The following is an 18,439-nucleotide window of genomic DNA, read 5'->3' on the forward strand; positions in this document are numbered from 1 at the left end:
ACATGTATTTACTATTTGATTTACTATATGTGTGTGTGTGTGTGAAAGATTGAGCTGTTAGGTCTTGGACAGGCAGACAGTATGGTTTTTGAACAGGAAGACCCTGTGTAACAAATCTACTTAGTTTTTATGTTAGAGCATACAAGAAAGAGATGGATGGGTTTACTTCATTTATCTGGACCTAAAAAAAGAATTTTGACAGATTCCCATACATTAGATTGGTCTGAAAGTTGGAACTTTCTGGAGGGGGTGAATGGAAGATTTCTGACATGGGTGAAAGAATTATCTGACAAAAATGAGGACAGTAATCAAGAAACAATGAATCCAACTAATGCCAAGCTACTAGAGAAGATTAGAAACTTGGATGATTAATATGTCCTTCAAGATGACCTAGACAGAACAAGTGTCTGGAGTGCCACATGGCAATGATATTGAATGTGAATAAATGCCATGTTATGAAATGTGGAATAGGTGAAAATAGGCCACACATACAACTTGCAAATTTGGTGGAAAGAAATTAAAGAACTCTAACAAAGAAAGAAATCAAGGGGCACTTCTGGATAGGGTGTTAAGAGAGGAACACACATACAACATTTTGTGAGGAGCATATGTTACACTTTCCAACTTCTGAATTTTGCTTTAAGATATATGGATGGTGAAATAATAAAGAAACAACACCAAAATTGGAAAATGCTATGGTAGAAGCAACCTATATCTCAAGAAAAGCACATCAGTACACTAGAAAAGATGTAAAGGCATGCTACAAAATGGCTTCCAGAACTGAAAAACTGTTTGTAGCCCAACGAAGAGAGACTAGATGTGTTAAATACCTGTATGCGAAAGCTAGAAGATAGAAAAAAGAAAAGGTAATAATCACTACATACAAACCAGTAACAGGAATTGACAAAAATGGTAAAGAGATTCTTGAAACCTGCAACTTCAAGGAACAAGAGGTTAGGTCTAAGGAAACAAGTTTTTTTTTTTTTCTCTCTCTCTCTAACTGACTTGTAGCTGGTTGGAATAAGTTTAGCAAGAAGGTGTTGGATGAGAAATCTGTCAGTAGTTTCAAAGCATTACATGACAAAGAATACTGGGAAGATGGGGACAGCAGAAGCGTAGCCCTCGTCCTGTAACTACACTTGTTGGTAATTACAGAAGACTAAGACAGGAATATGATAGAAATAACATGGCAACCATTGATATAATAGAGAGCTGTTTCAGTTGCCTGCAGGAATGTATCCAAACTTTTAATCATTGGAGACTTCAACCATGGAAATATATACTGGGAGAACAGAAAACTACACAGAGAGCTAAACCACTGGATGTGGCAACATGAAACTTTCAAGTCAGCATGTCAAGCAACCCACAAGAATAAGTGGTAATGATGAACCACCAACATTGAACTTGATATTCACCCAGAAAGAGTCAGGTATAAGGGAAGTACAATTAGTACCCCCCATGAGACTGAGTGACAACAGTGTATTGACATTTGAGTGTCTGGTGGAAGTAGGAATAACCTATCTAAAGAAGGGACCAGAAAGGAAAGGGCTGGCTTACCAAAGAGGAAACTATGATAAGATGAAGAAATTCCTAATGGGAATACCTTGTTAAATAGACCCCAGAAAATAGATTGTACAAGATATGATTGATTACATCACCCAAAAGAACCAGGAAGCAGCCGACAAGTTTATTCTGGCCTAAAGAAGAAAATTAAAAGCAACAGAGGAGTCCATGGTTCAATCAGGCATGAAAGGAAGCCAAGCAATTAAGTACAAAAACATAAAGAAACTACAGAAGTAACAGAACACAGGAGAGCAGTTGGAACTGCCAGAGGGCCATGAATGAGTACCTCAGTGTGAGGAGAGAAGCTGAGAGACAGTGTGAAAACTACATAATAAGTAAAGTCTAGACTCAGTCAGACCTGCTTCACAGCCACATTACGAGGAAAACACCAGTGAAGAAACAGATGATGAAACTGAGAAAAGGGGAGAACAGATACATAGAGAATGGCAATGTGGCATGTGAAGAACTCAACAAACAATTTCTGGAGGTCTTCACAATAGAGCAAGAAGAAGTCCCAGTACTGAGAGAGGTGATGGTGAATCAAGCAAGCTTGGAAGAATTTGAGAGTACTAGAGATGAGGTCAAAAGGAATCTGTTTGAGCTGAACGTGACAAAGGCTATAAGGCCTGACAGAATCTCATTGTGGATAGTAAAAGTGTGCAGAAGCACTGTGTGTGCCACTCTATGGTATATAATAGTCACTGGCAAGTTGGAAGACATCTAATGTAGTCCCAATATACAAAAAAGAGTGAAAGGCAAGAGGCTTTGAATTAAAACCTGGTTTTCCTAACTTGTATACCATGCAAGGTGGTGATAAAGATTGTGAGGATAAGGCTCATAGAACATCTAGAGAGAAGAAGTAACACACTACAGTACCAGTATGGGCCCAGGAATGGTAAATCGTGCCTCACAGGTTTAATAGAATTTTCAGACCAAGTGAAAAAAATTAGACAAGGAAAACAGGTAGGTAGACTGCATTTTCTTGGACTGCCAGAAAGCCTTTTACACAGTACCCTATAAGAGGCTGGTACAGAAATTGGAGAAACATGCTGGAATAACAGGTACAGTGCTCCAGTGGATAAAGGAGTATCTAAGCAATAGAAACAGCGAGTTACTGTGAGGGGAAGATTTCGAAGTGACAAGATGTCACTAGTGAAGTCCCATGGGGTTCTATACTTAGACGAGTTTTCAAGGGCCTTTTGGGGCGAATTAGCACTATGGAAAGCCCAGGCACTGGGGCTAGCTAAGCCGGTAGAACCCTGTCAGGTAGTAGGCAAACTGACCACCAGTAGCAGCTATGAAACATTGGGTGAAAACAGGACGACTATCAACACAATCTAGGCTTGCCTAATAAGCTAAGCAGACCACCTTTATCTAAACAAGGTGAGAATGCCGGAGAACATAAAGAAAATGAAAACAAAACCGCCCCAAAGACACACCAAACAAACTAGCAGTCAGAGAAACGTCGGCCGCTGTGTTGAAGTAAAGCTAGCTGCAGCAGCTGCAGTGTTCCCCACCTAGTCAATAACACTCTCCTACCCGGGGCAAGACAGAAAGCCCTAGACCCCCGACATACCCAAAGGGTAAAGACAACACCAAGTGAAGTAGTCCTCAAACGGGAAGTGATTCCCGAATGCCCCAGGAGAAGATAACCCTGACTCGCAAGGGCAGTACTCACGGAGCACCTAGGGAATGTCACTCTAGGTGCATGTTGCCAACACACAGCTGGAACAGCCACACAGTGCAAAAACCCAGAACAGGAACTTGAGGCCAGAGGTCTTAACCACTGTCTGATCACTAGAACATCAGTTCAAGAACTGGGGTGGTGGGCTGCCAGCTCTGGTGAGCAGTTTCCCCCCTCCCCCATTAGCGGAAGTGCTAGTCGCATGAAATGTTGCTTGTTTGAGCCCCGGAGGCTCCATGGTACCCCTCCCTCCATCCGGTTGGCAGTTTCGTTTTCCTTTTGATGTTTAGACTCAAAACTGGGATTTAGTAGCTGGTGCAGTGAGTCCGGGACTCCTCCCTCCCCCTTCCCCGTGGGAGGGGGGGCTGCGCAGATGCAGTGGGTCTGAGGCTCTCCCCCTCCCCCTTCCCCTACCTAGCGGGTTGGAGCTGCGCTGAGAGCGATGCGACAGCGAGGGGTGATATTTGCTTGTTTCCTTGGGAATTGAGGGAGTTCTATCACTTTGTTCGGCTTTTGGCTGTGTTTTTCTTACCCTATGGGGTCTGTTTTGTTATGCCTACCTTTCTGGGTGCCTAACCCCAGTCAATAAGGTTAACCCCCAACCACAGGGGGGGGGGGGGGGTTCCAGGGCCATTGCTCCCTGCGCCTCTCTGAGGGGGCCATGTTCTGGCTAGTGGTCTCCAGTGGGCAGAACTCCATTGACTATTGCCCTGGTCTAAAGATTGCATAATTAGTCCAATAGTTCCAGGGAGCCTCCAGGGCTCACCCAGAAAAATAGCGTTTTGTTACATTCAACGCTGCTCTTTTTTTCAAGTGCAATGCTGTATTGGGCTGTCAGTTATGTTATTTGTATCACAAAACATGTAGCTCATAGGTATACACAGATTTATTTGTGTCACTATTTCATGCACAGTAATATATTCTTTGATCAATAAAACAGGTTTTGCTGTTATTACACTATATACACCCATCATATGTATCTACATTTTTATGCACTGTAACAAACCTCTAAGCCATTTTGGTGAGTGGGGTAAGGACCGCATAGAGCCACATGCTACAAGCAGCTGACATCACTTGATGAAGCAAAATGCCTTTAGTATACTATGCACATCACTCAGTATAGCCACAACACTGCAGATATTATCAGATTCATGTCATTAAATCATGAATACTGGTATGAATAATTTTTCACAAGGTATTTTTTAAGGAACATGAGGTTCTGTTGGATGATGCATAGATGCATAAAACTGCTGCTGTGTGGTGCCTCCCACTGTTCACAGTGGGCACAAGATGCACATCCCCCTACCTCCTCGTCCCATCCCAAATCCTTATCTTGACCCTTCCCAGTGCTATAGTCACAATGTCCTGGCACTTTCCCCTGATAATTAAAACAAAACTGTACAATGATCCTGTGAGCTGATGCAGTACGTGTTATCCATGGTCACCGTCTCAATAATGAGACTTACACACCCATTTGCAAGAAGGCATCTGTTTCTGGAAACCTGAGGAAGTGGATGTGAACCCCATGTACCCACAGGAGGTTTATATCTTGGGCTATACCTAAAAGGGTCCCTGGTCACTTTGTGCTCCATCAATGAAGTGACCCTAGTTGTTGTGTGCAGTTGAAGGGTTAATCGAGTAACACCCTGCTTTTTATTGTTCAAACTGCTTTGTCCTGCTTATAGTTGTGCACCTCTTTATAGAATGCCTTGATTTTCAGGATGATGAGAGATCTTATTTTCTCGATGTCCCTTTCAGTCATTTGTCACTTAATAAGATCCTTGGTGAGTCCAATACAGTTGATGTTGCTCATTTTGTTTAGTATTGACAATCCTGAGTGATATTTAGGACTTTTATATATCCTGTCATACAGACGGTGCTAAGTAATATTCCCTGCTTGGTGCCTTTTCTGGGGGGAACACCTTCGGCTTCCTGAAGCTATCCAGGGTGATATGTATCTATTAGCTTTCTGGCATCAGTCAAAGTGAATGGAGTTCTTGCCTACTGGGGACCACGAGCCAGAATCTGGCTCCCTCAGAGAGGCACGAGAGAGGTTTCTATAGGACATAGCAATGGCCTATAGAAACCCCCGTGTGGTTGGGAGCATTATGTCTGCCATCGACCGGGTCTGGGATCCAGAAAGGTAGGCACCCCAAAACAAACCCCTATTCTGGTGAAAATATTGCTACCGAAAGCTAAACGAGTGGACAGAATCCCCCAAATGAAAATTAGCAAACGAGCATGACGTCATGATGTTGCCGCATCACTGCCTGTGCAACCCACCCCGACCCCATGAGAGGGGGGAAGGGGGAACCCCAGACCCTTGTGCCAGCGATCCAACTGGCAGTTCTTGGCTTATGTGATACTGGCAGGTCATGTGCCTCTGGCTCTTGCTTTGATTTTAGTTACTGTGCCTTGTGGCGTGGTCTGTCTCTATGGATGGCGTGGGAGCCAGGAGTAATATTCTATGGTACTCGGGCTGCATGCGTTTAGGGTTTCCTTCCCTAGGTGCCCTGTAAGTACTGCCCTTGGGGCTTGGGGTCACCTTCCACAAGTCACCTTGGGACCTACCTCTATTGTGTCTTTTACTGCTCAGTACTTGTCTGCCCTTGGAGTCAGCTGGGGTTTTTGTTGCCCTTGTTTGCCTTTGGGTAGGTGGTACAGAAGTTTTCGTTACTGATAAGGGCGCAGGGTACTGCACAGCTAGTTATCACCTATTATGGTGGCCGGCTCTGTTCCTCCTGGGTACGTTGTCCTCTTGCGGGGTTTTTCTTTTCCTGCCTGGTGGGGGTCTGCCTTTGGTTGGTTGCCTCTTTTTCTACAATTGGGGTTTTTCTATATCCATCTCTGTGTTCTTGGTGGTACCGTCTGCTAGGCCCCCGTGTGGACACGTCCCGGGAGTTCAGCTTTTAGAAGTTTGCTCGGTAGTTTTGGGCGCCGATTCGCAGTACCCTGCCTGGGCTTCCCTTAGCATGATACCAAGGTTAAGGGTCCTGAAAAACCCCGCGGGGGCTCCATGGTATGAAGGATGTGATCATTGAGTCCTCTCTCGCTTTGTGCGAGGTTGATGGTTGCTCTGTCCCCTTGTCTCAGGGTGACAATCACCAGCTGTGCCTCCGCCATGCTGCGTCTCGAGTCGGTGATTCTTTTGACCCGTAGTCATGTGACGTTTGTTCTTTGTAGGTGGTCTAGTTCACCCAAGCTACTGAACATGACACGAGGGTGCAGGCAGCAGAAGTGTTACATGCTCGGTTTAGGTTGCTGCAATGAGATAGGTTCGTTGCTTTTCTGGATGCCCTGAGACTGCCCCGTTTGCTGGGGCTCAGGGTTCTTCCCGTCGTGGTAGGCCTTCCATTTGGCTTGAATCTGGCGCCTCACGTTTTCTCACACATTACTCAGGTCGTGGTGGCCCACCTGAGTCTGTTAAGTGTTCGGGTTCTGGCCTACCTGGAGGACAAGCTGGGTTAAGCTCCCAGTCAGTCCGGGTGTCTGTTCGCCAGGGTTTTGGTTCTTTCCCAGCTCGCCGAATATGGGTTCTTGGTGAACTGGCGAAAGTACCATCTGGTTCCCTCTCAGGTTCGGTCTTGGCTGGGTCTTGTGTGGGACACTTAAACCGCTTCCTTGTCTCTTCCTCCTGCAGCACTGCTTCGTCTGCGTTCCCACCTTCTGTTCCTGAGCGGATCCCGAGTCACGCGGCGGCTGTTCAAGGGGTGTACAGGAGCCTGAACCTTGCCATGATGGTCTGCCCGCCAGGTCTGGTGTGGCTTCAACTTTTCTGGTTCCTTTAGGGATGTCGTTTCCACCTCTCGCAACCGCTGAGTTTGGCCTCCGGGAGGTTTTGCATCAGTTGCTGCGTCACTGTCTTCCTCTTCGGGTTTTTCAGGGTTCACTGCCTTGGCACCTACCCGAGCCCTCACTCAATGTGTTCGCAGACGCATAGTCTCTTGGCTGGGGCTTTGTGACCAGTACTCACCAAGCCGGCCAGGTACGGTGGGGTCCGTCCTTTCGTCAGGCTCAGAGCACGGTGCGGGAGTTTGCAGCTGTGTGGATGTCGCTCCGGAGGATTCGGGTCGCTCGCAGATCGACTATCCGGCTCCATTCGGACTGTTTCCCAGCAGTTCATTGCCTGAACCAAGGGGGTTCAATGCAGTCCTTGGCTCTTTGGGGCTGGTCGTTTCGAGTGACTCGTCTGCTGAGTTCTCGGGGTTTGGCTCTCCTGGCAGTTCACATTCGGGGGGTGTCCAGTGTCCTGGCAGAAGGCCTGTCCTGGTTCATTCCCCTATCCACGGAATGGATGGTCGATGCCAACTCATTCAGTTGGCTCTGCCAGCCTTTCAGATCTCCGGAAGTAGCTCTCTTTGCGTCAGCGTGGTCTAGGCATCTCCCGGTATATGTGGAGCCCTTACCCGACTGCGAGGTCATCGGGGTCGACACCTTCAGGCAGGACTGGGCGAGGTGGGGTTCCCTGCACCTCTTTTTCCCGGTTCAGCTGTTGCTCTAGGTCCTGGCTCACTTGGAGACTTACCAGGGGAGAGCTGTCCTTCTGGCTCCTTGGTGGCCAGCCCAGCCTTGGTTTCAGGCGCTGCTTGCTCGGTGTCTGAACCCAAGGGTCTTCCTGCTGCTCTGCCTCTTTCAGCAGATCTGTCCAGCCTGGTACGAGACTGGTTCGTTCGTTCTCCTCGAGTCTTCGCATCTAGAGTTCTGACTCGAGTCTCTCATTACTTGCATGGGGCGCAGGTGGCTTCACTGTTGGTCTGCCACCTGTGTGCTTCGTCTCGGTGGCAGTATGAATTTTCCTGGCAGTCCTTCCGTTTTTTGTTTTTTTTATCACTGTAGGTATACTTTGGTCTCCGATAGGGTTGTCTTGTCCTTCCTTTCGTGGTTATTCCGGGACAGTCATCTTATGCCAAATACTGTTGCCTCGTATCATGCAGAGCATGGCGGACCCGCTGCTGCTTGTTGACTGATGCCAGAAAGCTAATAGATACATATGAGCCTGGATAGCTGATAATAATATTCTACAGATAATTCATTCTTTTGCAGGTCTTGTGTCCAACCAAGTCTTTTTCTGATCAACTTGACTTGACTTGACTTTGTTTTTGGGGCTCCTCTTGCAGGCTGTGTCATAGAGTTTTCAGTCCCTGTCAGCCATTCTTACTGCCATTGGCTTCCCTCCTGTCTAGGCTTTGTCCTAGCATGGCTGTCATTTGCTTCTGATCTATCCTTGCTGTTAGATCCTTTGTTCCTATTGGACTCTTAAGCTGTCTGTGTTCTCTATTCTGGGCATTAGCATTATTTTCTGCGCTACCATTCAGGTAAGGCCGTTCAGTAATTCTCTTGTTAGTCACATCCTTCTCCACATTTGTCCTACTCAAACTTCCAGTCACATGGTGTTTGGTGACAAGCTTACTGAATTTCTGTTTTTTTACTTTTCCATGCAGCTCCTCATCAAATATTTATGTTTTCAGCCTTGTACACTACTTAACAGTTAGCAGGGCATTTCTTGATAAACTCTTCTGAGGCTGAGTAGCACTTGTAGAGAATTTTGTGTTCAGATGAATGATAATTCTTGATGTCATTCTGGTCTTCACAGAATGATCTTCAGTGTTTCCTTTATCCACTCACTGTCACCGAGTAGGAGTTGAAGAGATCTCCTGCTGTGCTGGAGTTAAGGTCATCATTGCTTTTGTCTCATTTGTCCTTTAGAAAAGCAGGTGATTGCATAGGGGAGCAACTGAGTGTGCAGTACAGAAAAGAGCGTATAACAATATAATGTACATCAGAACAGCAGGAACTACAGAAGGCGTATTGGGCTATGCTCCAATATATATATATATATATATATATATATATATATATATATATATATATATATATATATATATATATATATATATATATATATATAGCATTATTTATATATATATATAAATAATTTATTATTTATTTATATATATTTTATTTATATATATATATATATATATATATATATATATATATATATATATATATATATATATATATATATATATATATATATATATATATATATATATATATTGGGCTATGCTCCAATATATATATATATATATATATATATATATATATATATATATATATATATATATATATATATATATATATATATATATATTGGGCTATGCTCCAATATATATATATATATATATATATATATATATATATATATATATATATATATATATTGGGCTATAGCTCCAATTTATACCCAACCCTACACTTGTATTTGTCTAACTTGAAACAATTAAGTTACCTTACATATATTGTTTGTTTGTTTATTGTTTGTTAAATATTTTGATGACAGATTCATTGGACAGTGAATTTGGCATGGTTCTAATTATTTTCCTCTATACAGTCCATATATCTGACAATTTTTGGTAAAAAATATTCTTTTCTTCTTGTTAACTTGGTAGGAAAACTTTACAATAGCATAGTTTGGTTGTATTTAATTTATGGAACATTTAATACAAGTTAAAGGTACTGTTATTGCTTGGAAAGAGTTCGTTCATAACCAGCAAAAAAAATGCAGATGATGCCTTCCTTTCAAAGCAATATATCATCAATTTAATATAATGTAATATTTTTCAGATACCCAAATCCAGGTCCTGGTGGAATTATTGGGCAGCAGCAACAAGGTCAAGGTGGTGGTATCAGACCAGGGATGATGACTCAACCCAACCCTATGGGCCAGCAGGGAGGACCTCCAGGCCCAGCCGTGATGGGTCCCCCTGGTCAGCCAGGGCAGCCTGGTCAGCCAGTTCAGCCTGGTGGGCAACCCCAGAGAAATGCCACACAAGCCTTACAGCAGCTTTTACAAACTTTAAAGAATCCCTCGGGTCCGCATCAACAATCGGAGGTTTTACAAATATTAAAGACTCATCCTCAGTTAATGGCAGCTTTTATCAGACATCGCCAACTTCAGCAACAAAGTCAACAGCAACAGCAGCAGCAGCAACAACAGCAACAACAGCAACAACAACAACAGCAGCAACAACAGCAACAGCAGCAGCAGCAGCAACAGCAACAAAACCCACCGGGACCAGGTCAACCAGGGTTGATACCACAAGGTGCAAGTGGGATGCAGGGATCTGTACAAGGGTCAATGCAGCCAAATATGCAACCAGGTGGAATGCAGCCTAATATACAGCCAGGGGGTATGCAAACCACTATGCAGGGGGGTATAGTGACTCAGATGGCTACCAACCAACCTATGCAGGGCCAGCCACAGCAAATGGGAGTTCCTCCAACGCAAGCCAATATGACGCATCAGCAACAATGGTACCAACAGCAAAAGCTTATGCAGTTAAGGCAGCAGCAACAACAGCAGCAGCAACAGCAGCAACAACAACAGCAACAGCAGCAGCAGCAGCAGCAACAACAACAGTCTCAACCAGGGGGCTTCCAACAACCTCAGGCACCAATGTATACACAGAGACGACAGTTGAGCTTCTCGCAGCAGCATAATTTCCAGGGTGGGGATGGTCAGTTTGGGCAAGGTTTTCCCCAGCAGCAGCAGCAACAACAAATGCTGATGCAGCAACAACAAATGAAGCCAGTGCCACCTTCTATGTCACCTCAGTCTGTTGCCCCGGGCATGATGCCTCCTGGGTCAGCTATGACGAACCCGTCCCCACAGCAGCTGATGCAGACTGTTACGTCACCTCCACCAAGTAATTTACCACAAACAGTGCGGTCACCTCAACCTAACCCCTCGCCTAGAAACCATGGTCCCATCCCGTCCCCGCGTATCCCGTCCCCGCGTGCGGGACCTGTACCTTCTCCACACCACCCAGCTCCAGTGCATTCTCCGCATCCTGGAAGTCAACAAGGCCCAGCGATGGGTGGTAGTGGTGCCCCAGGGGATTCCATGATGCTCTCCCAACTTGGGCCTGGAAGTGGGCATCAAACGCACCAGGGGTTGCCTCCTTTACAACCTGCCAATAACCAACAGATGGGTGGCATGGTGCCCACCTCTGAGGCAGATGTTACCCCACAAGACAAACTCTCTAAATTTGTGGAGACATTATAGTACCAGTGTGCTACTTAGCCCTTGTAGATAGTACCTTGTAAATATTTTGTAAGTAAGTCATGGATTCTCATACAGACTACAAATTGTGATTGTTATTTTTGCAGTGCTTTCTATCTGCAAAACAGGAAAGATATTATGCTTCCTTGAAGCAAACCCAGAGGAATATACTGCAGATTCTGAACTATAAACTCATGCCAATTCCTTAAAAGACAATTCACTTACCCTACGTGGGGTTTTCTAGGCTTATGAAAGACTAAAAAAGTAAACTCAGTGGTTACATAAAAAAGATCGAAATGAAAATTTTATTACAGTAACTTTGTACAATTTTGCATTAGTCATTAATTTTGGGCAGTTGCTGTCTTGTTTATAATTTGAAGAGTGCAAATAGGTCTTTTTGCCAAGGTATTAGCTAGACACGTTTGGTGCATTCTAGCTTGCTGAACTACTAGAGCAGGATGTACTATGGGATTGTGCCTGTACATTTCTGCACAATAAGTGATAAAAGAATGTAAATGTAATGGTTTTGTTAATCCCCTGTGCCCATGAAACTCCCAAAGCTACAGACTGCAGTGCAGGCACAACCTCAACGGTGACCTCCCTATAACTTTGACATTCCCTGTAGGTAACGCACTTGCCCTGGGGAGGTTTGCTGTCTCTGCTAGTGCTGTCAGTTTGACAGTGAATGGGGAGTGGGTAATAAGGAAACGTGTTCACACGCAGCGGACTCGAGGGATAGCTGCTGCTGCTACCACCATCATCCCAAACAAACTAGTACACAGTGCCCACTGCTGACCCATTCCATGCCCATCAACCTACTAAAGGAGAGGATAGTGAATTGGTTAGCAAGGGGAGATGGAAGGTGTGTGGGTGAGGGAAGTTGCAGCCAGTTTTCCTCCCGTCACGACGCCTCACCCACCTGTCCTCTATACAATTCTTTAATTTATTTCTCTTTAAAAATTTGATAAGTTTGTTTTCACATTTTCCAACGCTCAACGTGATGTATGTATGTAAATTGTTGATTGTATTGTCTAACAACACCTGCTCATTGGGAGTCCCCGTTCTTGTCCTGTATAATTGTATTTTAATGGGCATAAGAAATTTTTTAACTGTCTGGTCCCCCACTTTGTTATGTTTAATGTTGACCAATGAGGAAGTGTTGAACAGAGGATTTGATTATTTTATAATAAATATATGACAAATTAGAAGATTTTACATTACCTCTTGGATTATTTTTTTTTTTTTTTTTTTTTTTTTTTAATCAATATCGTATTCAATACATCATTCCCTGCTTCTGTGAAGTAACCAGCCAGAGTCTTTGCCTATTTCAGACAAGTTATAATTTAATTTACAGTACTGTACCTGTATTTCATCCTTGTGTAATCAGTACGTTGTTAATTTAACCCCAGAATTTGGTACATCTTCGTAAATTGTTGGTATAACAAATTAACAAAAATATTCTGTAATCAGTAGATATATACATGTATATATTTTAATAATTAGTTCTTTTTTAATTTTGAGTTTACAATATAGACTTTACATTTCATTTTGTAAACATTGAGGAATTTTCCCATTCATCTCAACTTCACTGATCTGTCTTAAATAATTCCTTCAAACCATTCATACAATATTTTGAACTCAAGACAAAAATCTAAGCACTGATTTGTGTAGAAAAGGGGAATCTTTTCTTTAACTTCAGTAAAGGATATGGAAATAAGAGCAACAGGAAGCTCTTTTAGGAAGAAGTTGGGAACTTGTAGCAATGGGATTGATGGATGGGGTAAATGTAGAAGTTAATGATATGCATGAGAGAGTGCTTTGATGATGATGAATTTAGAAGTTACTAGAGAAGATTTTGAAGGTTTAATGAGTAAAGTGATGGCAGGTGCTAGTGCCAATATGATTGAATTTGGTGATGGAAGAAGTGTACAAATTTGTATGACAGCTGATATTTATGAAAGAGAGTTCTACAGTGAGGAAGCTGAAATGTGGAAAGTAGTATTTGTTGAGATATATGCAAAAATTATTAAATTTAACAGGAAAGGAATGGAGTGTATGTTGGTTATGTGCTATATGGCATGGAATTGTGCTAATGTAGTAGGTGATTAGAAAAAAATAACTGTTTAAAAATATAATTAATGTAGTGCTAAAATTAGGGGTCACTTACCCAAGTATTCAACAGGTAAGTAATCAGAAAAGTACATGGAATTACTAACACATTAAACAGAACAACAGGGCAAATTCTGTGGTTGAGTGTGTGTATATCTGATACAGTATTTTGAATGTGAAAAGAATTTTAGGCTCTAGTCTCTTTCGGTATTGAAATTCTGTTTCATATTTGCTTCTGGAATACTGAAATAATTTTTTTGAGTTCATTTGACCTGTTGATCATCGTGCCACCAAAAGGTTCACATCAGATGCAGCAGTTCTGTTTGGCTTGGCCCCATGCTACATAGCCTTCCCGGCTTGGTGCCTTCTTTTGATAATTACTTACTTGACTTGGCCTCCTTTACAGAGGTCCATCGAGCGAATGACAATTTGCCAGCCCCCATCGTGAAAGCATCCATAAAGTCAGCAAAGTTTTGCAGGAGTAAAGACCACTAGAGCTAGACCACTTCAGGAAGGAAGGGGGGGTCCCTTCCACTGATAGCACAGGCATTTGAGCCTTCTGGTCCCACTAGATGTTCAAGGATTTTGCTTTCACACGTGAAATTTACCTGGATAGGGTCCTGGGAGTTGTTATACTCCCCAAGCCCGGCCAAGGCCATTACTTGGTCCAACAGGCTGCTGCTTGAAGTGACCCACAGACACATACATCCACTATAGCTCAGGTGGTCCAGCACTTCTTGCAGGAATATGTCTAGTTGTTTTCTGAAGTTCACCTTGGGCAATATTTCTTTGCTTGTTGGGAGGGTATTGAAGAGCCATAGACCTCTGATGCTCATACAGTGCATTCTAACTGTGTATATGGCACCTCTACTCCTCATTGGTTCTATTCAGTATTTCTTTCCAGTGTTCACTCCAGTGTGTTGTTACTTTACCGTGCAAATTTCGAACCTGGCCCCCCCCCCCCAGTATTTTCCATGTACTGTATATATTATTTGATGTCCCTCTCGTTGCCTTTCTAGACAGAACATTTTGAGAAGCTTTGAGACAATCCCAGTAGTTCTTTAGATCCAAATAGATCCCAGTCAAGTGCTTTATTGTGTTTATGTGCACTGTATACATTCTCTGTATTCCCTCTATTTCAGCAAAATCTGCTTTGAAGGGGTGTGAGAGTGACGAGCAGTACTCAACATGGGACATCGCAAGTGATTTGAACAGTATGAGCATTGTCATGGGATCTCTGGATTTGAAGATTCTCATATTCCATCTTATTATTTTTCTAGCTGATGCTATATTTTCTTGGTTATGCTTCCTAAGTGTTAGGTTGTCAGACATCATTACTCCCAGATCTTTACATGTTTCTTTCCTACTGTGGGCAGATTTGATTGTGTTTTGTACCCTGTACTTTGGTTAAGGTCTTCATTTGTACCATACCTAAGGACCTGTAATTTATCACTGTTAAACATCATGTTAATTTCTGCTGCCAAATTAAATAAATTTACTAATATCAGCTTGTAGTTTTTCAGTGTCTTCTACAGTATAAACTTTTCATACGGATTTTTGTGTTATTTGCAAAAGAAAACATGAACCTAGGACTTGTATTATTGGCTATATCTGACAGAAGAATAAGGAAAAGCAGTGGTGCAAGGACTGTGCCCTGAGGTACAAAGCTTTTCACTATGCTTGGACTCGATTTTATTTTATTGTTACTCCTTGTGTTCTGTTTGACAAAATTTAATATGTATCACCCTGGTGATACATAGGCCTGGTCGACGACCGGGCTGCGGGGACGCTAAGCCCCGGAAGCACCTCAAGGTAAGGTAACCCTGTTTTACCTGTTACTTCTACTGACCTCATTTTGTGGGTTATCACTCCATGGTCACATTTATCAAGTTCCTTTGCAAAGTCTGTGTATACCACATCTGCATTCTGTTTTCCTTCTAATGCATCAGTGATTTTGTCATAGTTGTTAAATAGCTCCAAAAGAGCATGATCTTCTTACTCTAAACCCCCTCCCTGTCCAGCCGTTGTTGCCGTGAGGGGGCTTGGTGGGCGGCTGCTGGAGTGTGATGCTCCATGGGACAGTCCTCTGTCCTTTTGTGGCCTAATGCTCCTGCTGCTGTCGTCACGAATTCTGCTGGACGACTTTAACTTTTCCTTATGTCTCGTTCCCCTTCCCCCCTCTTCTCCTTTCTAATTGTCATTTCCCGCCGACATTTTGCCTGTTTTGATCATTCTTTCGGCCTTCTTTTGTTTAGATGCCCGGGTGTTTGAGGGAGGCATACTCTTGCACCCGTAGAACTGTAGTACCCAACGTCTCGAGCGAGGGGGACCCTTTTATTGTCAATCCTCCTTTTGTCACTGAACCCGATCTCGACAGACTGACAGTTCTTAAGGTGGTTTTTGTGGGGCGTATACTCATGACGCACTCCTAGGGGAAGCCCCAACAAGATCGGCAACACGTCTCTTGTTGGGTGTCCTGCCTCTAATTGTGGCTCCATGGTGGGTGTGGGGGCACATTTGTGAATGAAAGTCTGACCTCTGAATGAAGTCAGACCATGTTGGAAGACCAGGCTCTGTGGCCCCCGATGCATTGGGCCCTGACCTTGGTCCTCCTTTGACCCTCCTGACTCCTCTCCTCGGCTCCCCTCCCACTGTGGTTGGGTCGAGCCACAAGCCCCCAGTGATGACCACCTTGTCCCGTGGCACGGCTCAGTCTCTCATTGTGACTACTGCGCCTTTTAACCCCTCTCTGGGGGTTCTCAACGCTGTCCACGCCACAGCTCTACTCGCTCGACCCCTTCCCGTACTGATGCATACCAGACCTTCTTTGGTCCCACTTTGTGGACCAAATACTTTGATCTTCTCCTTCTGGATTCTATACCTGACGATTTCTCCCTCCATAAGCGCCTTGTTGATTCGGTAGATGCCTCTGTTACTTTCAACCCCACCCGTCTCGGTACACGTGTTGTTGCTGCTCCTTGTCAGGATGCAGCCACCCGCTGGGCCGCTTTATCCTGCCTTGGTGAGACCCCTGCTCGGGTCTCCAAGAACGCTCGGTTGAATGCCAGTGTGGGTACTATTCTCCTCCCATCCCATGTTGCAACCGGTGTTTACAATCTACAGGATTGCCACGAAGATATTCGGCATATCCTCGAAGCCCAGGGCCATTCTGTCCTCCAGGTAGACACGTTTACTCGTCCCCCTCGTGGTCGTCGTCATCAGCCCCTTTGGGTTGTGAAGATTACCTTTGGTGGTAGGACCCTTCCGCCCTCTGTCATTCTTGCTGGTGTCAGGTGCTCCGTCCAGGAGTACATTCCCTCTCCTCGGCTCTGTAATAAGTGCTGGAGGTTTGGGCATGGTGCCCTCCGGTGCTCCAGTACTCTCTCTCTCCCTTGTGTGGGGACGAAGGGTACTCTAAGTCAGAGTGCACTTCTCCCCGGGCTCACTGCCTCAATTGCGGTGAGGCCCACCCTACCTTCTCCCGCACGTGTGTACTGTACATTACAAACTTGAGGCTGCCGTCGTCACCTTGAAGCACCGGGAACGTTTGTCTTTTTTGCCAAGTTCGCCATCTTCCCCCTTTCGCTGGTGTCTTTTATGCTCACGTGTTGCACTGTTCTTCTTCTCCTCGTCCTACCCACCTTCCTCAGTCTCATAACCGTTTCCAGGCCTTAGACCCAGACACGCCCACTGCCTTCTCCTCTGTTCCTTTAAGTTCTGTCCAGAAGGGTCCCCCTCATGGTTCTCTATCTGGGTTTCCCCTTCTTTCTACCCAGTCTGTCTTGTCTCCTGTGTCTTTTTCCTCGTCTCCCTCCGATCCTCCTTCCCATCCTTCTCCTCCGTCTCTTAGCTCTCCACGTCGCCTGTCAGTGCGAACTGATGTCCATCACTCTCCCAGCGTCCATCGTGTTGTTTGCTCTCATCCCTCCATCCTTCTCCTGTTGAGACGCTTGAATCTGTTGCCCAGTACATTGTTGCTGGGACACCTGTCTTTTTGCGTCGGAAGCGAAAGCCTGGCTCCTCTCCCTCCTCCCAGGCGGGTAAGAAGGCTTCACTTTCTTCCTCGCCCTCTACCTCTGACACTCTCGCTCCATCCCCTCCCGTGCCCCCTGTTCCTGCTATGGAGGTTTCTTTGGCCCCCGCCTCCCTCTTGGTTGCTGTCCTTGCTGAGGTGCACTCTCTGGTTTCTACCCCTCCTGCTGCTGTCCTTGACCCTCGGTTGTCCCCCCCTCCTCCTCCTCCGGACCCTGCTCGTCCACCTCTGGTCGGTCCTCCCGCTCCCTTCCCTCCATCCTTACTCAGTTTACCCATGACCCCTAACCCTGACTTCGCTGATCCTGATCTTGCGTTTCTTTAACGTACTGTGTTCCTTTTTCCCCTTTGTTTCTTCATTGTCCTCTGTTGGTGTCCTTTCTCTTCTTGTCAATGTCTATTCTTCAATGGAATATTCGCAGTTATTACGCCAATTTCCATGAACTCCAACTTCTGATTTCGCAGTTTTCGCCCCTTTGTGTCTGTCTCCAGGAGCCGATGCTTGGTGCCTGTCCTGGTCGCTTCCGTGGCTATTCCTTTCTCCAACCCAAACCCCATCCCCCCCTGGCTTTTGCTGGGGCATGTTCCTCTCCTGCTCTCTTGATTTGTTCTGATGTTCCCTTCGTCCCCTTACTTTTTCATTGTCTCTCCAATGTTCTACTGCACGTGTTTTTGTGCGTAAATGGTACACGGTTTGTTCCATTTACCTCCCCCCAAATGTTCCGCTTTCTCTTCCCGATCTTAAACACCTGCTGGACTCCTTGCCATAGCCTGTACTCATGCTGGGTGATTTCAATTGTCGACATACCCTCTGGGGTGATGTTCTGACAAACACCCGGGGTCGCCTTCTCGAATCGTTCATTCTCTCTTCTTCCCTGTCTCTTCTGAATTCTGGTGAGCCCACTCATTTAGACTCGGACTCTCACCCTTTCCTGTCTTGATCTTTCTCTCTGCTCGTCGTCTCTTTACTTGGATTTCACGTTGCG

At 44.8% G+C, this 18,439-nt stretch overlaps 1 protein-coding gene across 7 annotated transcripts in view; it reads left to right on the forward strand.

Annotated features, from left to right (window-relative positions):
* The window catches only part of nej (nejire), a 131,838-nt gene extending 119,318 nt beyond the window's left edge, over window positions 1–12,520 (forward strand). For all 7 annotated transcript variants that reach the window (XM_045765149.2, XM_069311245.1, XM_045765157.2 and 4 more), the window contains one exon: window positions 9,875–12,520. In XM_045765149.2, the coding sequence (XP_045621105.1) occupies window positions 9,875–11,315 (1,441 nt within the window). In that variant the 3' untranslated portion in view covers window positions 11,316–12,520. The remainder of the gene's footprint in view (window positions 1–9,874) is intronic.
* The last annotated feature ends 5,919 nt before the right edge of the window (window positions 12,521–18,439 follow it).

Source organism: Procambarus clarkii, chromosome 69, assembly GCF_040958095.1.
Source record: "Procambarus clarkii isolate CNS0578487 chromosome 69, FALCON_Pclarkii_2.0, whole genome shotgun sequence".
Lineage (NCBI taxonomy): Eukaryota > Metazoa > Arthropoda > Malacostraca > Decapoda > Cambaridae > Procambarus > Procambarus clarkii.